Source organism: Halichondria panicea, chromosome 14 (assembly GCF_963675165.1).
Source record: "Halichondria panicea chromosome 14, odHalPani1.1, whole genome shotgun sequence".
Classification (NCBI taxonomy): domain Eukaryota; kingdom Metazoa; phylum Porifera; class Demospongiae; order Suberitida; family Halichondriidae; genus Halichondria; species Halichondria panicea.
Window position 1 is genome coordinate 6,327,897 of NC_087390.1, and position 16,624 is coordinate 6,344,520.

The following is a 16,624-nucleotide window of genomic DNA, read 5'->3' on the forward strand; positions in this document are numbered from 1 at the left end:
GGCCTCGAGGCTATGTGCAGACAGGATAATAGACAGCGAATGTGCTGTGACCAGTACTAATAGGAGAAGTAAGTTATACTGTATTATACTGTACAGTAATTTCTGTGCAATTGTGTGTGTGCCTGAGTGGATCTGCAAAATAATAATTAAAATTAATCGACATTGAAAGTTAGGTCACAGTATACTGGGTGGCTGTGCTTATAGCTAGATCTACCTATATATATCAAAGCTACAACATCACTTTAACTTATGTAAATTTTATACAGTATAGCTCATTGTAAACAAGCAAAACTGCATGGTATGCAGGTAATTGGGTATGTGTTTGAGTTGAGTGGGTGGTGGTTCTGCAGGACATCTCATATAAATTATAATGTGAACTCATGCACGCACATAGTAAAGGTAACGAACTATTAACATCATGCACAATCTATGCAGCTATAATATATATATATTGTTGAACTACACACAATGTCACAAGACAATTTAGTTTCAGCAAAATACTTATTATAATTATGTCAGTTCAGTTGAGGAGGTTTTGAGTATAAGGACACTTGGTGACAATCAGTGTGCAGACCACATTACTTCCCGAGTCGTGACCATCACCATTGGGAGGAGCAGTAATATCACAGTCACAGTGAATACTGTTTCCATGCACTCTTGTAGTATGAGGTTGACACAAAGAAGCCGGTATGGGACAGATCACACAATATACTGGATGTGAAGTAATCTGTGTCCTGTATGGATTGATACCCTATAGCTCAATGTCATTATAAAACGTGTATGTATTAGTTATTGCCCAGCCAGCAACATGCCATATATTGCACTGGAGCAATATAATGCCCTCGGGCCGCAGGCCCCGAGGGCATTATATCATCCAGTGCAATATATGGCATGTTGCACGAGGGCGCCTGCAATAACTAACTTGTTGCCCAATGACGTTAAACTCGTCTGACTGGTCATATAAATCGTAATAAAAGACATGTGTTTTGAAGGAATTTAGTGTATTCATTAGTTTTGCTGAATTCCATAGTAAATTTTTTAGGTTTTCTTCACACTAGTAGTTGTAAAGGTAGTAGCCTATAAAAGGGACCAACTGAGTATTGGGTAGGATGGTGGGGCATAAGTCCCAACTGGATATCTCTTAAAGAAATCTACTGCATTTACACACAGTGCAAGTGCATATAATCCAGTGCAATATATGGTAGCCATCCATGGCAGTTATGCAACATGCCATATACTGAGCACTGGATTGCTTTGATCTGCCCACTCACTGGGCAACAAATATATATATATATATACGTTATAGATGTGCATTCATTTGCGACATCTTTCTGTTTCTCTACAGGATCATGACAATGTCTCGAAAGTGTCACTGGAGGATTTCAAGAAGTCTATTGAGAATGAGCGACTGTTGATTGAAGCATTTGGACCTTGTTTACCAGACTCCACCTTGTTAGAGGAGTTCTCAGCTAAAATATTCATCCGATCATTATTATGAGTGCTTTGCACTATGTGCAATATCTAGCTATTATACAACATGTACAGAACTGTGCAAAATGTACACAATAACTTATAGCTAGAAGATAACATTATAAACACCATTTAGAGCAGCTATACTGCCTCAGTTAATTGTTTCAGCAAAATATAGGTAGTATTATTAAAACAGTTTAGTTCAGGAGGTTTCGAGTATAAGGACACTTGGTGACAGTCAGTGTACAGATGCCATTACTTGGTGAGAATGTTCTGTGACCATCACTATTGGGATAGGTAACTTGACAGGTACAGTAAATATTGTTTCCACTCTTGTCGTATGTGGATGACGTGAAGTGGCCAGTATAGAATTGAAGATTACACAATATGCTGGATGTAAAGTATTGTGTGTCCTGTATGGGATTGATATGATTATGAGCTGTACACTTAAAATTGATCATGTTATTAGTGTACTAGAGGCTTAGACTTACTTCAGGATTGATGGACATACTTGGACTAGTGCGACAAGTGGCATAAGTACTCGTTGATGATGTTGGCATCGTGCAAGTCCTGGTCTGCTGGATACAGCCCTCATAGAGGTTGATTGTGCGGAGACGGTCCAAATCTTGACGAAGGTTGTTCTGGATCAAAGTTGATGTCTGTATTAAGTTCTGCATGCTGGCTATCTGGGAAGAGTACAATGCTGATGATTTAACAGTGTTCGCCACTGTGACATTCAATCCCTGAATTGCTTGCATCCTTCCCTCCAACTGTGAGATCCTCGACAATATATAGTTATAGTCCATTTGCCGCTGAACTTGTGCTTCCAGGAATTTTTGTAGCAATTCAAAAGAGTGGTTGGTTCCCTGTTGTTCCATTCTTCCCTCCAACTGCTGTATCCTAGACAACAGATTATCTCCGGCAGTGCTGGCACTTGATTCAGTGTTGTCTCCACTGCTGACCAGAGGACTGTATATGATGACTGCCACCAGAGACACAACTAGAGCAATGACCAGAAATACAGCAATCAGTGCAATCACAACACGTTTCCCCCTCTTGACTTTAGTGGAGATTTGACCGGCTAGTTGGGATTTGTCCTCAACTTCAACGCGGTTAGGGCGATTGATTGTCATGTAATGAGATTGTTGTTCCTGCATCTCGACGTGCTCGTACAACTCTTGTTCTTTGTTTGGCTGTGGTTTAACCTGGCGACTTGTTTTAGGAGCTGGTTGACGACTCATCTTCTCAACTAACTGGGTCACATCACATAATGTGTATTTATAGCATTTTATGGTGCAGCAATGTGCGTATATACATATCTATATAATAGCAACATTAATGTCATATTGATAGAGGGAGGTAAACAGTTCCTGTTTGTTGTTTTAATTACTGAAAGCAAACCACATTTAATACAGTAAACACACATACAATAAGCATAAAACAGATGGACTTCATCTGCCATCAAGTCCCAATATAATTATAGTTCCCCATGCCTGCATGCTATTGTGCAGCACTGTATATACTATAGTAATTTCTGTGCAATTTTTGTGCCTGAGTGGATCTGCTTAAAATGCAATATCCCAATACAGAACCCCATAAGGCCACTGCTAATGAATGTCATGTTTCTGGTTTGGGAATCACCTTACCACTAAACCTATACCAGCTATAGCCTCGAGACCAGCCGTTCGTTATTTGAAGAACGCCTGGTCAAGTTCCAATGTAGCACTCGTCCAGCGGTCCAGGAATTTCTTGGACCGGTAATTGCCCGCAACAACCATACTTTCCCGTGAATATCATTATGATGCTTCCAGTAACGTGCAGCTAGCTATAGTATTGTTGTGGTTGCAGTTACCGCATCATGTTCACAACTACTCAAGCCTAACCACTCGCTGACTCAGCTAAATGAGTTCTACATTGGAACTTGACCAGGCGTTCTTTCAGATAACGAACGGCTGGTCTCGAGGCTATATACCAGCTACTGAGGGAGGGAGGTTATCATTATTCATTATTGTGACATCACTTCCTGTAAAACCCATTTCCTGTTAATTAAAAACACAACACAAACATGAAGGCACAGTACAAGAGTAATTGTACACTTCAATTTTTATCATATGACACACCCACAAATAGGTGTGGCTAATGAAAACAATGAAGTGATGTCATAATAATGAGTTTTTTTTATGAGGTAGTGAAATTCAATGATGGAGGTGACCAGAAACAAGACTTTCATCCTAACGGACCCTCCCACTAGAGCATAACCTCTCTAGCTCTATAGAGTAGTCTCGCGGACCCAGACCCTGAAAGATTGTAACGACTGGCTTGCGAGACTATCCATAGAGGACACTCAGCTATATGGCACAAATTGAAATCACTATCTACTGTCTAAGTACACAGAAACAACCTTCCACTATAGCAGACCTTCTTGATTCCGGACAGAGGACAATTAAGCTTTGTGCTCCCAAAACTGACCAACTTGGCTCTCTGTGTAAAACTGCCTCTTATAACAAACAGGAAACTACATTATGCTCAACAATTATGCCATGCCATATTGGGCATAAAAATAATAGTACTATATAGACGCACGTCTATAATAATTATACAACATAATTGAAATAAGCAAAAAACTGTATGCAGATAATTGGGTATGTGTTTGGAGTTCAGTGCCAGGGCGGTAAATTATTCTCATGAACTCATGCACATAATAATTTATAGTAAAGCTTAGGGTAATTATCTATCCAGCTATAATTATATAATATATACATTCTTAGCTATTGAGCTACACACAATGTCATAAGACAATTCAGTTTCAGCAAAATACGTATTATCAAGTCAGTTCAGTTGAGGAGGTTTTGAGTATAAGGATACTTGGTGATAGTCAGTGTGCAGACGGCATTACTTCCCAAGGCTACTGAGCCATGACCATCACCGTCGGGACACAGTCACAGCAAATATTGTTGCACTCTTGTAGTACGAGGTTGACACAAAGAAGGCGGTATTATAGACAGATCACAATAATTATTATATACTGGATGTGAAGTACTCTGTGTCCTGCATGCATGTGGGATTGATACCACCCTCAATGTATGTAGATATATAATTATGATAAATACACTTACACCAGGATTGATGGTTATATCTCCAGTTTGACAGCCGATCCAATAAGGATTGATTGGAATTGGCAACGTACAAGTCCTGGTCTCCTGGATACAGCCCTCAAAGAGGTTGACTGTGCGGAGACAGTCCAAATCTTGACGAAGGTTGTTCTGTACCAAGCTCAGGTTTTGCACTGAGTTCTGCACAATAAGAAACTGTGAGGAGACAGTATCATCATAGTCCGATTACCGCTGAAATTGTACTTATACCCTGCATCTCATTTGGTACAGTGGATCTCCTTTTATTATGACGTACACTTTGGGAAACAAAATTTTGGCCATCATAATTATATAGAGGCCTTTATTGAGAGGTTCTTTTGCACACACTGTGACTGTGTTCATTTGGGACCTGGGTGGCTGGCCTTAATATCACAGTTGGCCTTCAGGAGTGCCATGGCCGGTAAGAGGGTTCCATGCACTTACAGTAGCAAATCCCTGCATGTAGTCACCACCACTCTTGCAAATTTGATTTTGTTATAACCATAAGTACATACATAACTATAGCAATCTACTACACTAGAAGGGCTGTATGATGACTGCCACCAGAGACACAACTAGAGTACAGGCCAGAAATAAAGCCATTAGTGCAATCACAACAACATTCCACAACTCTTGGTTTTAATGGAGATTTGACCGAGTATGTAGTTGAGAACTGTCCTCAACGGGGTTGGGGTGAATGGTGGTCATGTTCTTCCTGCATCTCAAGTTATTCATACACATCTTCTTCTTTGCTGGGCTGTCCTTTCACTGTGGGTGACTTATCATGTTTAGAAGCTTGGCTATATATACTTATCTCCTCAACTGATGTGTGTAATAATTATGAATCATGCACATCATAATTATTTATATAGCATACTAGCAATTATTGCATGGACCACCTTGTATGTAAAATCACAGTATATAATTATTAAACAGTAGACATCTGCCATAAAGTCATAAATTTAAGTTTATATATAGTTGTCTCATGTGATGTCTCACTGCATGCGTATTACTGAGAACAAGTGACTGTTAGTCTGTTAGTTTACCATGCATGCAGACTCTATACCTTGTTAGATCTGGGATTTCTCAGCTAAAATATTCAGTGGTTACCACTTAATGACATGCAGATATTGTATCTTAATGCCAATTAAAGTAGGTCAATTAGTGCACTCAATACTGGGTGGGTATGTGGGTGATCATGACTCTACAGTAAACTTTAACAACGCATCATATACTACAAAAATCAAGTACAAGCAATTAATTAGAATTAAGCAAGAGGGTGACAGACAACATTATATACACCAACGAATACGTAAGCTATTCATGCATTGTTTTGAAGTACACACAATATCTCAGTTTAGTACATTTCAGCAATAATATACTTAAAGTCAGTTCAGTTGAGGAGGTTTCGAGTATTAAGGACACTTGGTGACAGTCAGTGTGCGGACAGGATCATATAGACAGAGAATGAGCTGTGACTAGCACCACTGGGATAAGTAACTTCACAGTAGCAGTAAATATTGTTTCCACTCTTGTAGTATGTGGCTGATGTGAAGTAGGCTGGTATGAGAAAAATCACACACTATGCTGGATGTGAAGTACTGTGTGTCCTGTATGGGATTGATATGGTTATGAGCTGTACACTTGATCATGTGATTATAGTGTATTATATAGGGGCTTAGACTTACTCCACGAGGTCACACTACTAGTGCTACAAGTGGCATAACTAGTGACTGATGATTGTGTTATCGTACAAGGTCCTGGTCTCCTGGATACAGCCCTCATAGAGGTTGATTGTGCGGAGACAGTCCAAATCTTGACGAATGTTGTTCTGTACCAAAGTTGAGGTCTGTATTAAGTTTTGCATGCTGGCTATCTGGGATTCTTTAGCAGTGTTTGTTTCCTCCAACTGTTGAATCCTCGACAATAGATTCCCAGTGTCTCCACCGCTGACCCAGAGGACTGTATATGATGACAGCCACCAGAGACACAATTAGAGCAATGACCAGAAATACTGCAATCAATGCAATCACAACACATTTCCCCCTCTTGACTTTAGTGGAGATTTGACGGCTAGTTGGGATTTGTCCTCAACTTCAACGCAGTTAGGGCGATTGTAATGAGATTGTCGTTTCCTGCATCTCGACGTGTTCGTACAACTCTTGTTCTTTGGATTAGATCACATATTGATGAGGTCTATTATTTTATTACACAAACAAAAATTGCATCATCTGTAATTGAAGAATTTTTCCCATATGGCTAGGTGTAACTCATTAATTAATTTAGGCCACACCCCTAACATGATGAACTTTTTGGGAAGCCATGAGGGGGCTGATGAGAAACTACTAATCTACTTTGCCTGACCTATTAGAGTCACATCACATATCAGCCTCGAATCCATGCTGATTAAAATATGTATTTTAATCAGCGTGGATTCGAGGCTACATTACATACATGCATATAATTATTGATAGGTAGTACTGCACTCTATGAGTATCTAGATTGTACTTAGCTTGTGTCAGTTAGCTCTAGCTGTGTAGTTTGGCAAAAACAGGGATCGGTACGTTCTGGCGCAAATCGAATTATTCGGTAGTTTTTTCCAAGTGATCACTGCCTCGGACTGGAAGCGATTTGGCCTATCCAAGTTTTCGCTGGATAATAGTCCCATGGCCATCTGTTAGTGTGTCTAATTAGTTTGAATCAGTCTTGTTTTGTTCGTGCATTACACACCCTTTTATACCTGACGCACTTTGATGTCTGACGGAGTTCGGCGACTTACTCTATTGAAGGTGCATGGCTGTGCAGCTACAAAGTACTGAACTGTATGCAGTAATCAGGCAAAATGTAATTAAGCTGGAGGGTAACAGACAACATTGTAACACCAGTATATTATTCTATTGAACTACACACAATGTTTCGACATGCAGTTGCAGTAATAATTAAAGTCAGTTCAGCTCAGGAGGTTTCGAGTATAAGGGCACTTGGTGACAGTCAGTGTGCAGATGCCATTGAACGAGAATATACTGTGAATACTACCACTGGGATAGGTAACCTCACAGCGACAACGGATATTGTTTTCACTCTTGTAGTACGAGGTTGACACGAGGTAGTTGGGATTTGAAACATCACACAATATGCTGGATGTGAAGTACTGTGTGTCCTGTATGGGATTGATATGGTTATGAAACTGTGCATACATAACTAATCACGTGGTGGGGGACCCAAAAGGCAATGTTTAGACTTACTCCAGAATTTATGGTTACAACACCAGTGTTGCAGGCGATCCAATAATTGCCATTTGCTGCCAACGTACAAGTCCCTGTCTGCTGGATACAGCCCTCATAGAGGTTGATTGTGCGGAGACGGTCTAAATCTTGACGAATGTTGTTCTGTGCCAAAGTTGAGGTCTGTATTAAGTTCTGCATGCTGGCTATCTGGGATTCTTTAGCAGTGTTTGTTTCCTTCAGCTGTTGAATCATCGATAATAGATTCCCAGTGTCTCCATTTCTGACCAGAGGACTGTATATGATGACAGCCACCAGAGACACAACTAGAGCAATGACCAGAAATACTGCAATCAGTGCAATCACACCACATTTCCACCTCTTGACTTCAGTGGAAATTTGACCGGCTAGTTGGGATTTGTCCTCAACTTCAACAGGGTTAGGGCGATTGATTGTCATGTAATGAGATTGTTGTTCCTGCATCTCGACGTGCTCGTACAACTCTTGTTCTTTGTTTGGCTGTGATTTAACCTGGCGACTTGTTTTAGCAGCTGGTTGACGACTCATCTTCTCAACTAATTGAGTGAGTCACATCGCATAATGTGTATTTTATGGTAACAGCAATGTGCATATATATACATGTCTATAGCATTATTAATATTATCATATTGATAGAAGGAGGTAAACAGTTTCTGTTTGTTGTTTTAGATGAAAGCAAACCCCACATTACAGTAAACACACTTGCAACAGGTGGACTTCATCTGCATACCATCAAGCCACAATAAGTTATATAGTTCCCATGCACTGCATGCTATTGTGCAGCACTGTACTGTATAGTAATTTCTGTGCAATTGTGCGTGAAAGTGGGTGGCTGTACTTAGCTACCTATATCAAAGCTACAATATTCATCCACTAACACATGCATGTAAATTTTATACAGTATAGCTACAAACAAGCATATATTTTGGCATAATTATGTCTTCACAATAAACACCACAGATATACTTATGACGAACAAGTATACGGAGATCTGCCATATAAAGTCATCAAGCTATAAGTTGTCTCATGTGATGTCACTGCACGCTGCATATACTTTTTTGGCCAAATCACACATGCACACATGGCTGCATAATTATAAGAGAGAAACCATGGTAACACAGCCACAAAACACTATTGCAATGATGAAAAGCTTCATGTTACTGTAAACAGTGTCACTTTAAACATGCATGTGTCACTACTTACATTGAGATCTCAGAGTTAAGAATTTGTTGTAAGTTGTTGCAAATCGTGACGACGATATAATGTAATAGCATTTACGACATCTTTCTGTTTCTCTGCAGGATCATGACAATGACTCAAAAGTGTCACTGGAGGATTTCAAGAAGTCTATTGAGAATGAGCGACTGTTGATTGAAGCATTTGGAACCTTGTTTACCAGACTCTACCTTGTTAGAGGACTTCTCAGCTAAAATATGCAGTATTAATTGTTATGACTGCATGCATGCATACAAGGGATTGTTGCATGTATTAAATTGAATTGAGTGGGTGGCATTGCAGCAGCTATGCATGGTATATACAGTAATCAGACACAAAATTAAACTTAACTAGAGGGTAACAGATAACATTATAAAGCTACTCATTCTATTAACTATAATTATACACTCAGTTCTGTTTCAGCAAATACGTATTATCAAGTCAGTTCAGGAGGTTTCGAGTATAAGGACACTTGGTGACAGTCAGTGTGCAGATGCCATTACTTGGTGAGAATGTTATGTGACCAGTACCAGTGGGAAAGGTAACTTGACAGGAGCAACGGATATTGTTTCCACTCTTGTCGTATGTGGATGACGTGAAGTGGCCGGTATAGAATTGAAGATTACACAATATGCTGGATGTGAAGTACTGTGTGTCCTGTATGGGATTGATATGGTTATGAGCTGTACACTTGATCATGTGATTATAGTGTATTAGAGGCTATAGACTTACTCAAGGATTGATGGTCACACTACTAGTGAGACAAGTGGCATAAGTACTCGTTGATGATGTTGGTATCGTACAAGTCCTGGTCTCCTGGATACAACCCTCATAGAGGTTGATTGTGCGGAGACGGTCCAAATCTTGACGAACGTTGTTCTGTATTGAAGTTGAGGTCTGTAATAAGTTCTGCATGCTGGCTATCTGCATGGGAAGAGTAAAATGCTGATAATTAATTAACAGTGTTTGCCACTGAACGCTTGCACGTACACTTCCCTCCAACTGTGAGATCCTCGACAACATATTATCTCCGGCAGTGCTGGCACTTGATTCAGTGTTGTCTCCACTGCTGACCAGAGGACTGTACATGATGACAGCCACCAGAGACACAACTAGAGCACAGACCAGAAATACAGCAATCAGTGCAATCACAACACGTTTCCCTCTCTTGACTTTAGTGGAGATTTGACCGGCTAGTTGGGATTTGTCCTCAACTTCAACGGGGTTAGGGCGATTGATTGTCATGTAATGAGATTGTTGTTCCTGCATCTCGACGTGCTCGTACAACTCTTGTTCTTTGTTTGGCTGGTGACTTGTTTTAGCAGCTGGTTGACGACTCATCTTCTCAACTAATTGAGTCACATCACATATAATGTGTATTTATAGCCTTTATGGTGCAGCAATGTGCGTACATGTCTAGAGCATAATTATCATTTTGATAGGGGGAGGTAAACAGTTTCTGTTTGTTGCTATGATAATAGTGAAAGCAAACGCCCACATTATACAGTAAACATGCGTAGACTACATACATTAAGCACAAAACAGATGGACTGTATCTGCCACCAAATCACAATAAATTACATTATATAGTTCATATTCTGCTATTATGCAGCACTGTATCTACTGTATAGTAATTTCTGTGCAATTGTGTGTGTGCCTGAGTGGATCTGCAAAATAATAATTAAAATCAATCGACATTGAAAGTTGGGTACTGGGTGGCTGTGCTTATAGCTACCTATAATTATATCTACATTGGAACTTGACTAGGCGTTCTTTCAGATAACGAACGGCTGGTCTCGAGGCTATACCAGCTACTGAGGGAGGGAGGTTATCATTATTCATTATTGTGACATCACTTCCTGTAAAACCCCATTTCCTGTTAATTAAAAACACAACAACACAAACTATGACGGCGACCGTCCCTGACGGGAGGTCGGGTTGCAAGCGGATTTGTACATGTAGACGTTTCGCAACTAGATGCAAACAGAAGTGTAACCAAGCACGTGAAAAATGCTGCAATCTGATAGGGCGCCACTATAGTGGCGCTAGAACAAATCCCAGATAGGCTTGCAACCTGATCTCCCGTCAGGAGACGGTCGGGCAACGCCCAACTAGCACAGTACAAGAGTAATTTAACATTGTACACTTCAATGATTTATCATATGACACACCCACAAATAGGTGTGGCTAATGAAAACAATGAAGTGATGTCATAATAATGATTTATGAGGCAGTGAAATTCAACGAGGGAGGTGACCAGAAACAAGACTTTCATTAACAGTGGCCTAACGGACCCTCCCACTAGAGCACAACCTCTCCAGCTCTATAGAGTAGTCTCGCGGACCTAGACCCTGAAAGATTGTAACGGCTGGCTTGCGAGACTATCCATAGAGGACACTAGCTATGTATGGCACAAACTGAAATCACTATCTACTCTCTAAGTACACAGAAACAACCTTCCACTATAACAGACCTTCTTGATTCCGGCCGGACAGAGGACAATTAAGCTTTGTGCTCCCAAAACTGACCAACTTGGCTCTCTGTGCAAAACTGCCTCTTATAATTATAAAAGACGAACAGGAAACCACATTATGCCCAACAATTATGCCATGCCATATTGGGCATAAAATAATAGTACTATAATTATACAACATAATTATTAATAGAAATAAGCAAAAAACTGTATGCAGGTAATTGGGTATGTGTTTGGAGTTCAGTGCCAGGGTGGTAAATTATTCTGATAAACTCATGCACATAATATAGTAAAGGGTAACATCACAATCTATGCAGCTATAATTATCTATTGAACTACACACAATGTCACAAGACAATTCAGTAGTTTCAGCAAAATACGTATTATCAAGTCAGTTCAGTTGAGGAGGTTTTGAGTATAAGGATACTTGGTGATAGTCAGTGTGCAGACGGAATTACTTCCCAAGGCTACTGAGCCATGACCATGACCGTCGGGACACAGTTACAGCGAATATTAATATTGTTTCCACTCTTGTAGTACGAGGTTGACACAAAGAAGGCGGTATTAGACAGATCACCATAATATTATATACTGGATGTGAAGTACTCTGTGTGTGTCCTGCATGCATGTGGGATTGATACCACCCTCATGCAATGTATGTAGATATATAATTATGATAAATACACTTACACCAGGATTGATGGTTATATATACCATCAGTGTGACAGCCGATCCAATAAGGAATTGGCAATGTACAAGTCCCGGTCTCCTGGATACAGCCCTCATAGAGGTTGACTGTGCGGAGACGGTCCAAATCTTGACGAAGGTTGTTCTGTACCAAGCTCAGGTTTTGCACTGAGTTCTGCACAATAAGAAACTGTGAGGAGACAGTATCATCATAGTCCGATTGCCGCTGAAATTGTACTTATTATCTCATTTGGTACAGTGAATCTCCTTTTATTATGACGTACACTTTGGGAAACAAAATTTTGGCCATTATAATTATATAGAGGCCTTTATTGAGAGGTTCTTTTGCACACACTGTGACTGTGTTCATTTGGGACCTGGGTGGCTGGCCTTAATATCACAGTTGGCCTTCAGGAGTGGTCGTAGGAGGGTTCCATGCACTTACAGTAGCAAATCCCTGCATGTAGTCACCATACTTATGTATGTCACCATACATGGCTTGCAAATTTGATTTTGTTATAACCATAAGTACATACATAACTATAGTAATCTACTACACTAGAAGAGCTGTATGATGACTGCCACCAGAGACACAACTAGAGTACAGGCCAGAAATAAAGCATTAGTGCAATCACAACAACATTCCTCCTCTTGGTGTTAATGGAGATTTGACCGAGTATATAGTTGAGAACTGTCCTCAACGGGGTTAGGGTGAATGGTGGTCATGTCAGTCCTGAGACTGTTCTTCCTGCATCTCAAGTTGTTCATACACGTCTTCTTCTTTGCTTGGCTGTCCTTTCACTGGGTAACTTATCATGTTTAGAAGCTGGTTGGCTATATATACTTATCTTCTCAACTGATGTGTGTAATATGAATCATGCACATCATAATTATTTATATAGCATACTAGCAATTATTGCATGGACCACCTTGTATGTAAAATCACAGACATCTGCCATAAAGTCATAAATTTAAGTTTATAGTTGTCTCATGTGATGTCTCACTGCGTATATTACTGAGAACGAGTGACTGTTAGTCTGTTAGTTTACCAGACTCTACTGTGTTAGATTTGGGATTTCTCAGCTAAAATATTCAGTGCCTAACACTTAATGACATGCAGATATTGTACCTTAATGCCAATTAAAGTAGGTCAATTAGTGCAGCACTCAATACTGGGTGTTGGGTATGTGGGTGATCATGACTCTGCAGTAAACTTCAACAACGCATCCTATATTTTTATATATACTACAAAAATCAAGTACAAGCAATTAATTAGAATTAAGCAAGAGGGTGACAGACAACATTATATACACCAACGTATACGTAAGCTATTCATGCATTGTTTTAAAGTACACACAATATCTCAGTTTAGTACATTTCAGCAACAATACTTAAAGTCAGTTCAGCTCAGGAGGTTTTTAGTATAAGGACACTTGGTGACAGTCAGTGTGCAGACAGGATTATAGATATAGAATGAGCTGTGACCAGAACTACTGGGAGCAGTAACTTCACAGGAGCAGCGAATACTGTTTCCACTCTTGTAGTATGTGGATGATGTGAAGTAGCTGGTATAAGAAAAATCACACAATATGCTGGATATGAAGTACTGTGTGTCCTGTATGGGATTGATATGGTTATGAGCTGTACACTTGATCATGTGATTATAGTGTATTAGAGGCTATAGACTTACTCCAGGATTGATGGTTACATAAGCAGTGCTACAAGTGGCATAACTAGTGACTGATGATGATTGTGTTATCGTACAAGTCCCGGTCTCCTGGATACAGCCCTCATAGAGGTTGATTGTGCGGAGACGGTCCAAATCTTGACGAAGGTTGTTCTGTGCCAAAGTTGAGGTCTGTATTAAGTTTTGCATGCTGGCTATCTGGGAAGAGTACAATGCCGACGATTTAACAGTATTTGCCACTGTGACATTCAACCCCTGAATTGCTTGCACTCTTCCTTCCAACTGTGAGATCCTCGACAACAGATCCTCGACTTTAGTGTTGTCTCCACCGCTGGCCAGAGGACTGTATATGATGACAGCCACCAGAGACACAACTAGAGCAATGACCATAAATACAGCAATCAGTGCAATCACAACACATTTCCCCCTCTTGACTTTAGTGCAGATTTGACCAGCTAGTTGGGATTTGTTCTCAACTTCAACGGGGTTAGGACGATTGATTGTCATGTAATGAGATTTTTGTTCCTGCATCTCGACGTGCTCGTACAACTCTTGTTCTTTGTTTGGCTGTGGTTTAACCTGGTGACTTGTTTTAGGAGCTGGTTGACGACTCATCTTCTTAGGCAAGTAGTTTCTCATTACATGGTTTTTGTAAATTGATAAGGTATTTTAATGATATTCATTACACAAGCAAATACATCATGCATGCAGTAATTGGTTTCTTAATAATTTTGCCATGTGGCTGGGTGTAACTCATTAATTTAGACCACACCCCGAACATGATGAATACTGAACCTCTTTGGGAAGCCATGAGGGGGCTGATGAGAAACTGCTAATCTACTTTGCCTGGCCTAAATTGAGTCACATCACATAATTATTATAGCCTCGAATCCACGCCGATTAAAACACGTATTTTAATCGGCGTGGATTCAAGGCTACATCACATACTGTGTTATTATGGTACAGCAATGTGCATGTCTATAATTATTATAGCATTAATAATTAATGATAGGGAGGTGAACAGTTTCCGTTTGTTGTTTTAATTACAGTAGATGATAAAAGCAAACCACATTTAATACAGTAAACACACATGCAATAAGCGTAAAACAGATGGACTTCATCTGCCATCAAGTTGCAGTAATAGTTCCCATGCCTGCATGCTATTGTGCAGCACTGTATATACTATAGTAATTTCTGTGCCTGAATGGATCTGCTTAAAATGCAATTTTTCCCAATACAGTAACCTCCCATATGATAAGGCCACTGTTAATGAATGTCATGTTTCTGGTTTGGGAATCACTTTACCGCTATACCTATACCAGCTATAGCCTCGAGACCAGCCGTTCGTTATCTGAAAGAACGCCTGGTCAAGTTCCAATGTAGAACTGGTCCAGGAATTTCTTGGACCAATAATTGCCCGCAACTTGCCCGTGAATATCATTATGATGCTTCCAGTAACGTGCAGCTAGCTATAGTATTGTTGTGTTTGCGGTTACAGTAGAACCTCGATTATCCGGACACCTTGGTTCCAGAAGCAGGCCGGATAAGTGAATATGCCGGATAATCGAATAGATAAACCACGCCTTGATCCACCCATTTTATTGATAAACAGCAGTGCCACATGGTTGTATGTGCATGTGCAGAAGATAAGCAGGCATGTCTCCATGGTAACAGCTGCAACGCGCATGCGCGTTTGAGGGACACGCCCATTTTCTGATCTGATAACAAGAAAACTGCCAAGTCGGATAATCGAGGTCCCAAATAATGGAGAGCCAGATAATCGAGGTTCTACTGTACCGCAATCATGTTCACAACTACTCAAGCCTAACCACTCGCTGACTCAGCTAAACGAGTTCTACATTGGAATTTTACCAGGCGTTCTTTCAGATAACGAACGGCTGGTCTCGAGGCTATACCAGCTACTGAGGGAGGGAGGTTATCATTATTCATTATTGTGACATCACTTCCTGTAAAACCCCCATTTCCTGTTAATTAAACACAACAACACAAACATGAAGGACAGTACAAGAGTAATTTAACATTGTACACTTCAATGATTTATCATATGATACACCCACAAGTAGGTGTGGCTAATGAAAATAATGAAGGATGTCATTTTTTTATGAGGTAGTGAAATTCAACGAGGGAGGTGACCAGAAACATGACTTTCATTAACAGTGGCCTAACGGACCCTCCCACTGGAGCACAACCTCTCTAGCTCTATAGAGTAGCCTCGCGGACCTAGACCCTGAAAGATTGTAACGGCTGGCTTGCAAGACTATCCATAGAGGACACTAGCTATGGCACAAATTGAAATCACTATCTACTGTCTAAGTACACAGAAACAACCTTCCACTATAACAGACCTTCTTGATTCCGGCCGGACAGAGGACAATTAAGCTTTGTGCTCCCAAAACTGACCAACTTGGCTCTCTGTGCAAAACTGCCTCTTATAATTATAAAAGACGAACAGGAAACCACATTATGCCCAACAATTATGCCATGCCATATTGGGCATAAAATAATAGTACTATAATTATACAACATAATTATTAATAGAAATAAGCAAAAAACTTGTGTTTGGAGTTCAGTGCCAGGGTGGTAAATTATTCTGATAAACTCATGCACATAATAATTTATAGTAAAGGGTAACATCACAATCTATGCAGCTATAATTATCTATTGAACTACATGCAGT

General features: G+C 40.1%; 2 protein-coding genes across 15 annotated transcripts in view; one reads left to right on the plus strand and one right to left on the minus strand.

The window, feature by feature from the left end:
• Positions 1 to 16,624, plus strand: part of LOC135348208 (calaxin-like) — a 33,296-nt gene that overhangs the window by 4,973 nt on the left and 11,699 nt on the right. Inside the window, exon 4 of one of the 2 annotated variants that reach the window (XM_064546423.1) lies at positions 9,166 to 9,299. The exons of the other annotated variant lie outside the window; for it this stretch is intronic. Coding sequence (XP_064402493.1) covers positions 9,166 to 9,294 — 129 coding nt within the window. The 3' untranslated portion in view covers positions 9,295 to 9,299. Of the gene's footprint in view, positions 1 to 9,165; positions 9,300 to 16,624 lie in introns of those variants that run through there. 2 annotated transcript variants of the gene reach the window in all.
• Positions 1,478 to 16,427, minus strand: LOC135348196 (uncharacterized). 13 transcript variants are annotated; one of them, XM_064546397.1, is made up of 5 exons: positions 11,553 to 11,694; positions 4,587 to 4,763; positions 3,889 to 4,518; positions 1,962 to 2,719; positions 1,478 to 1,883 (listed from the first exon to the last, which is right to left on the minus strand). In XM_064546397.1, exons 4-5 carry the CDS (start codon positions 2,709 to 2,711, stop codon positions 1,668 to 1,670), a joined length of 966 nt encoding a protein of 321 aa, XP_064402467.1. In that variant the 5' UTR covers positions 2,712 to 2,719; positions 3,889 to 4,518; positions 4,587 to 4,763; positions 11,553 to 11,694; the 3' UTR covers positions 1,478 to 1,667. The 13 variants fall into 13 exon arrangements, with proteins under 13 accessions (XP_064402467.1, XP_064402463.1, XP_064402464.1 ...); XM_064546393.1 differs by having other exon boundaries at positions 1,962 to 2,723; XM_064546394.1 differs by having other exon boundaries at positions 3,872 to 4,518.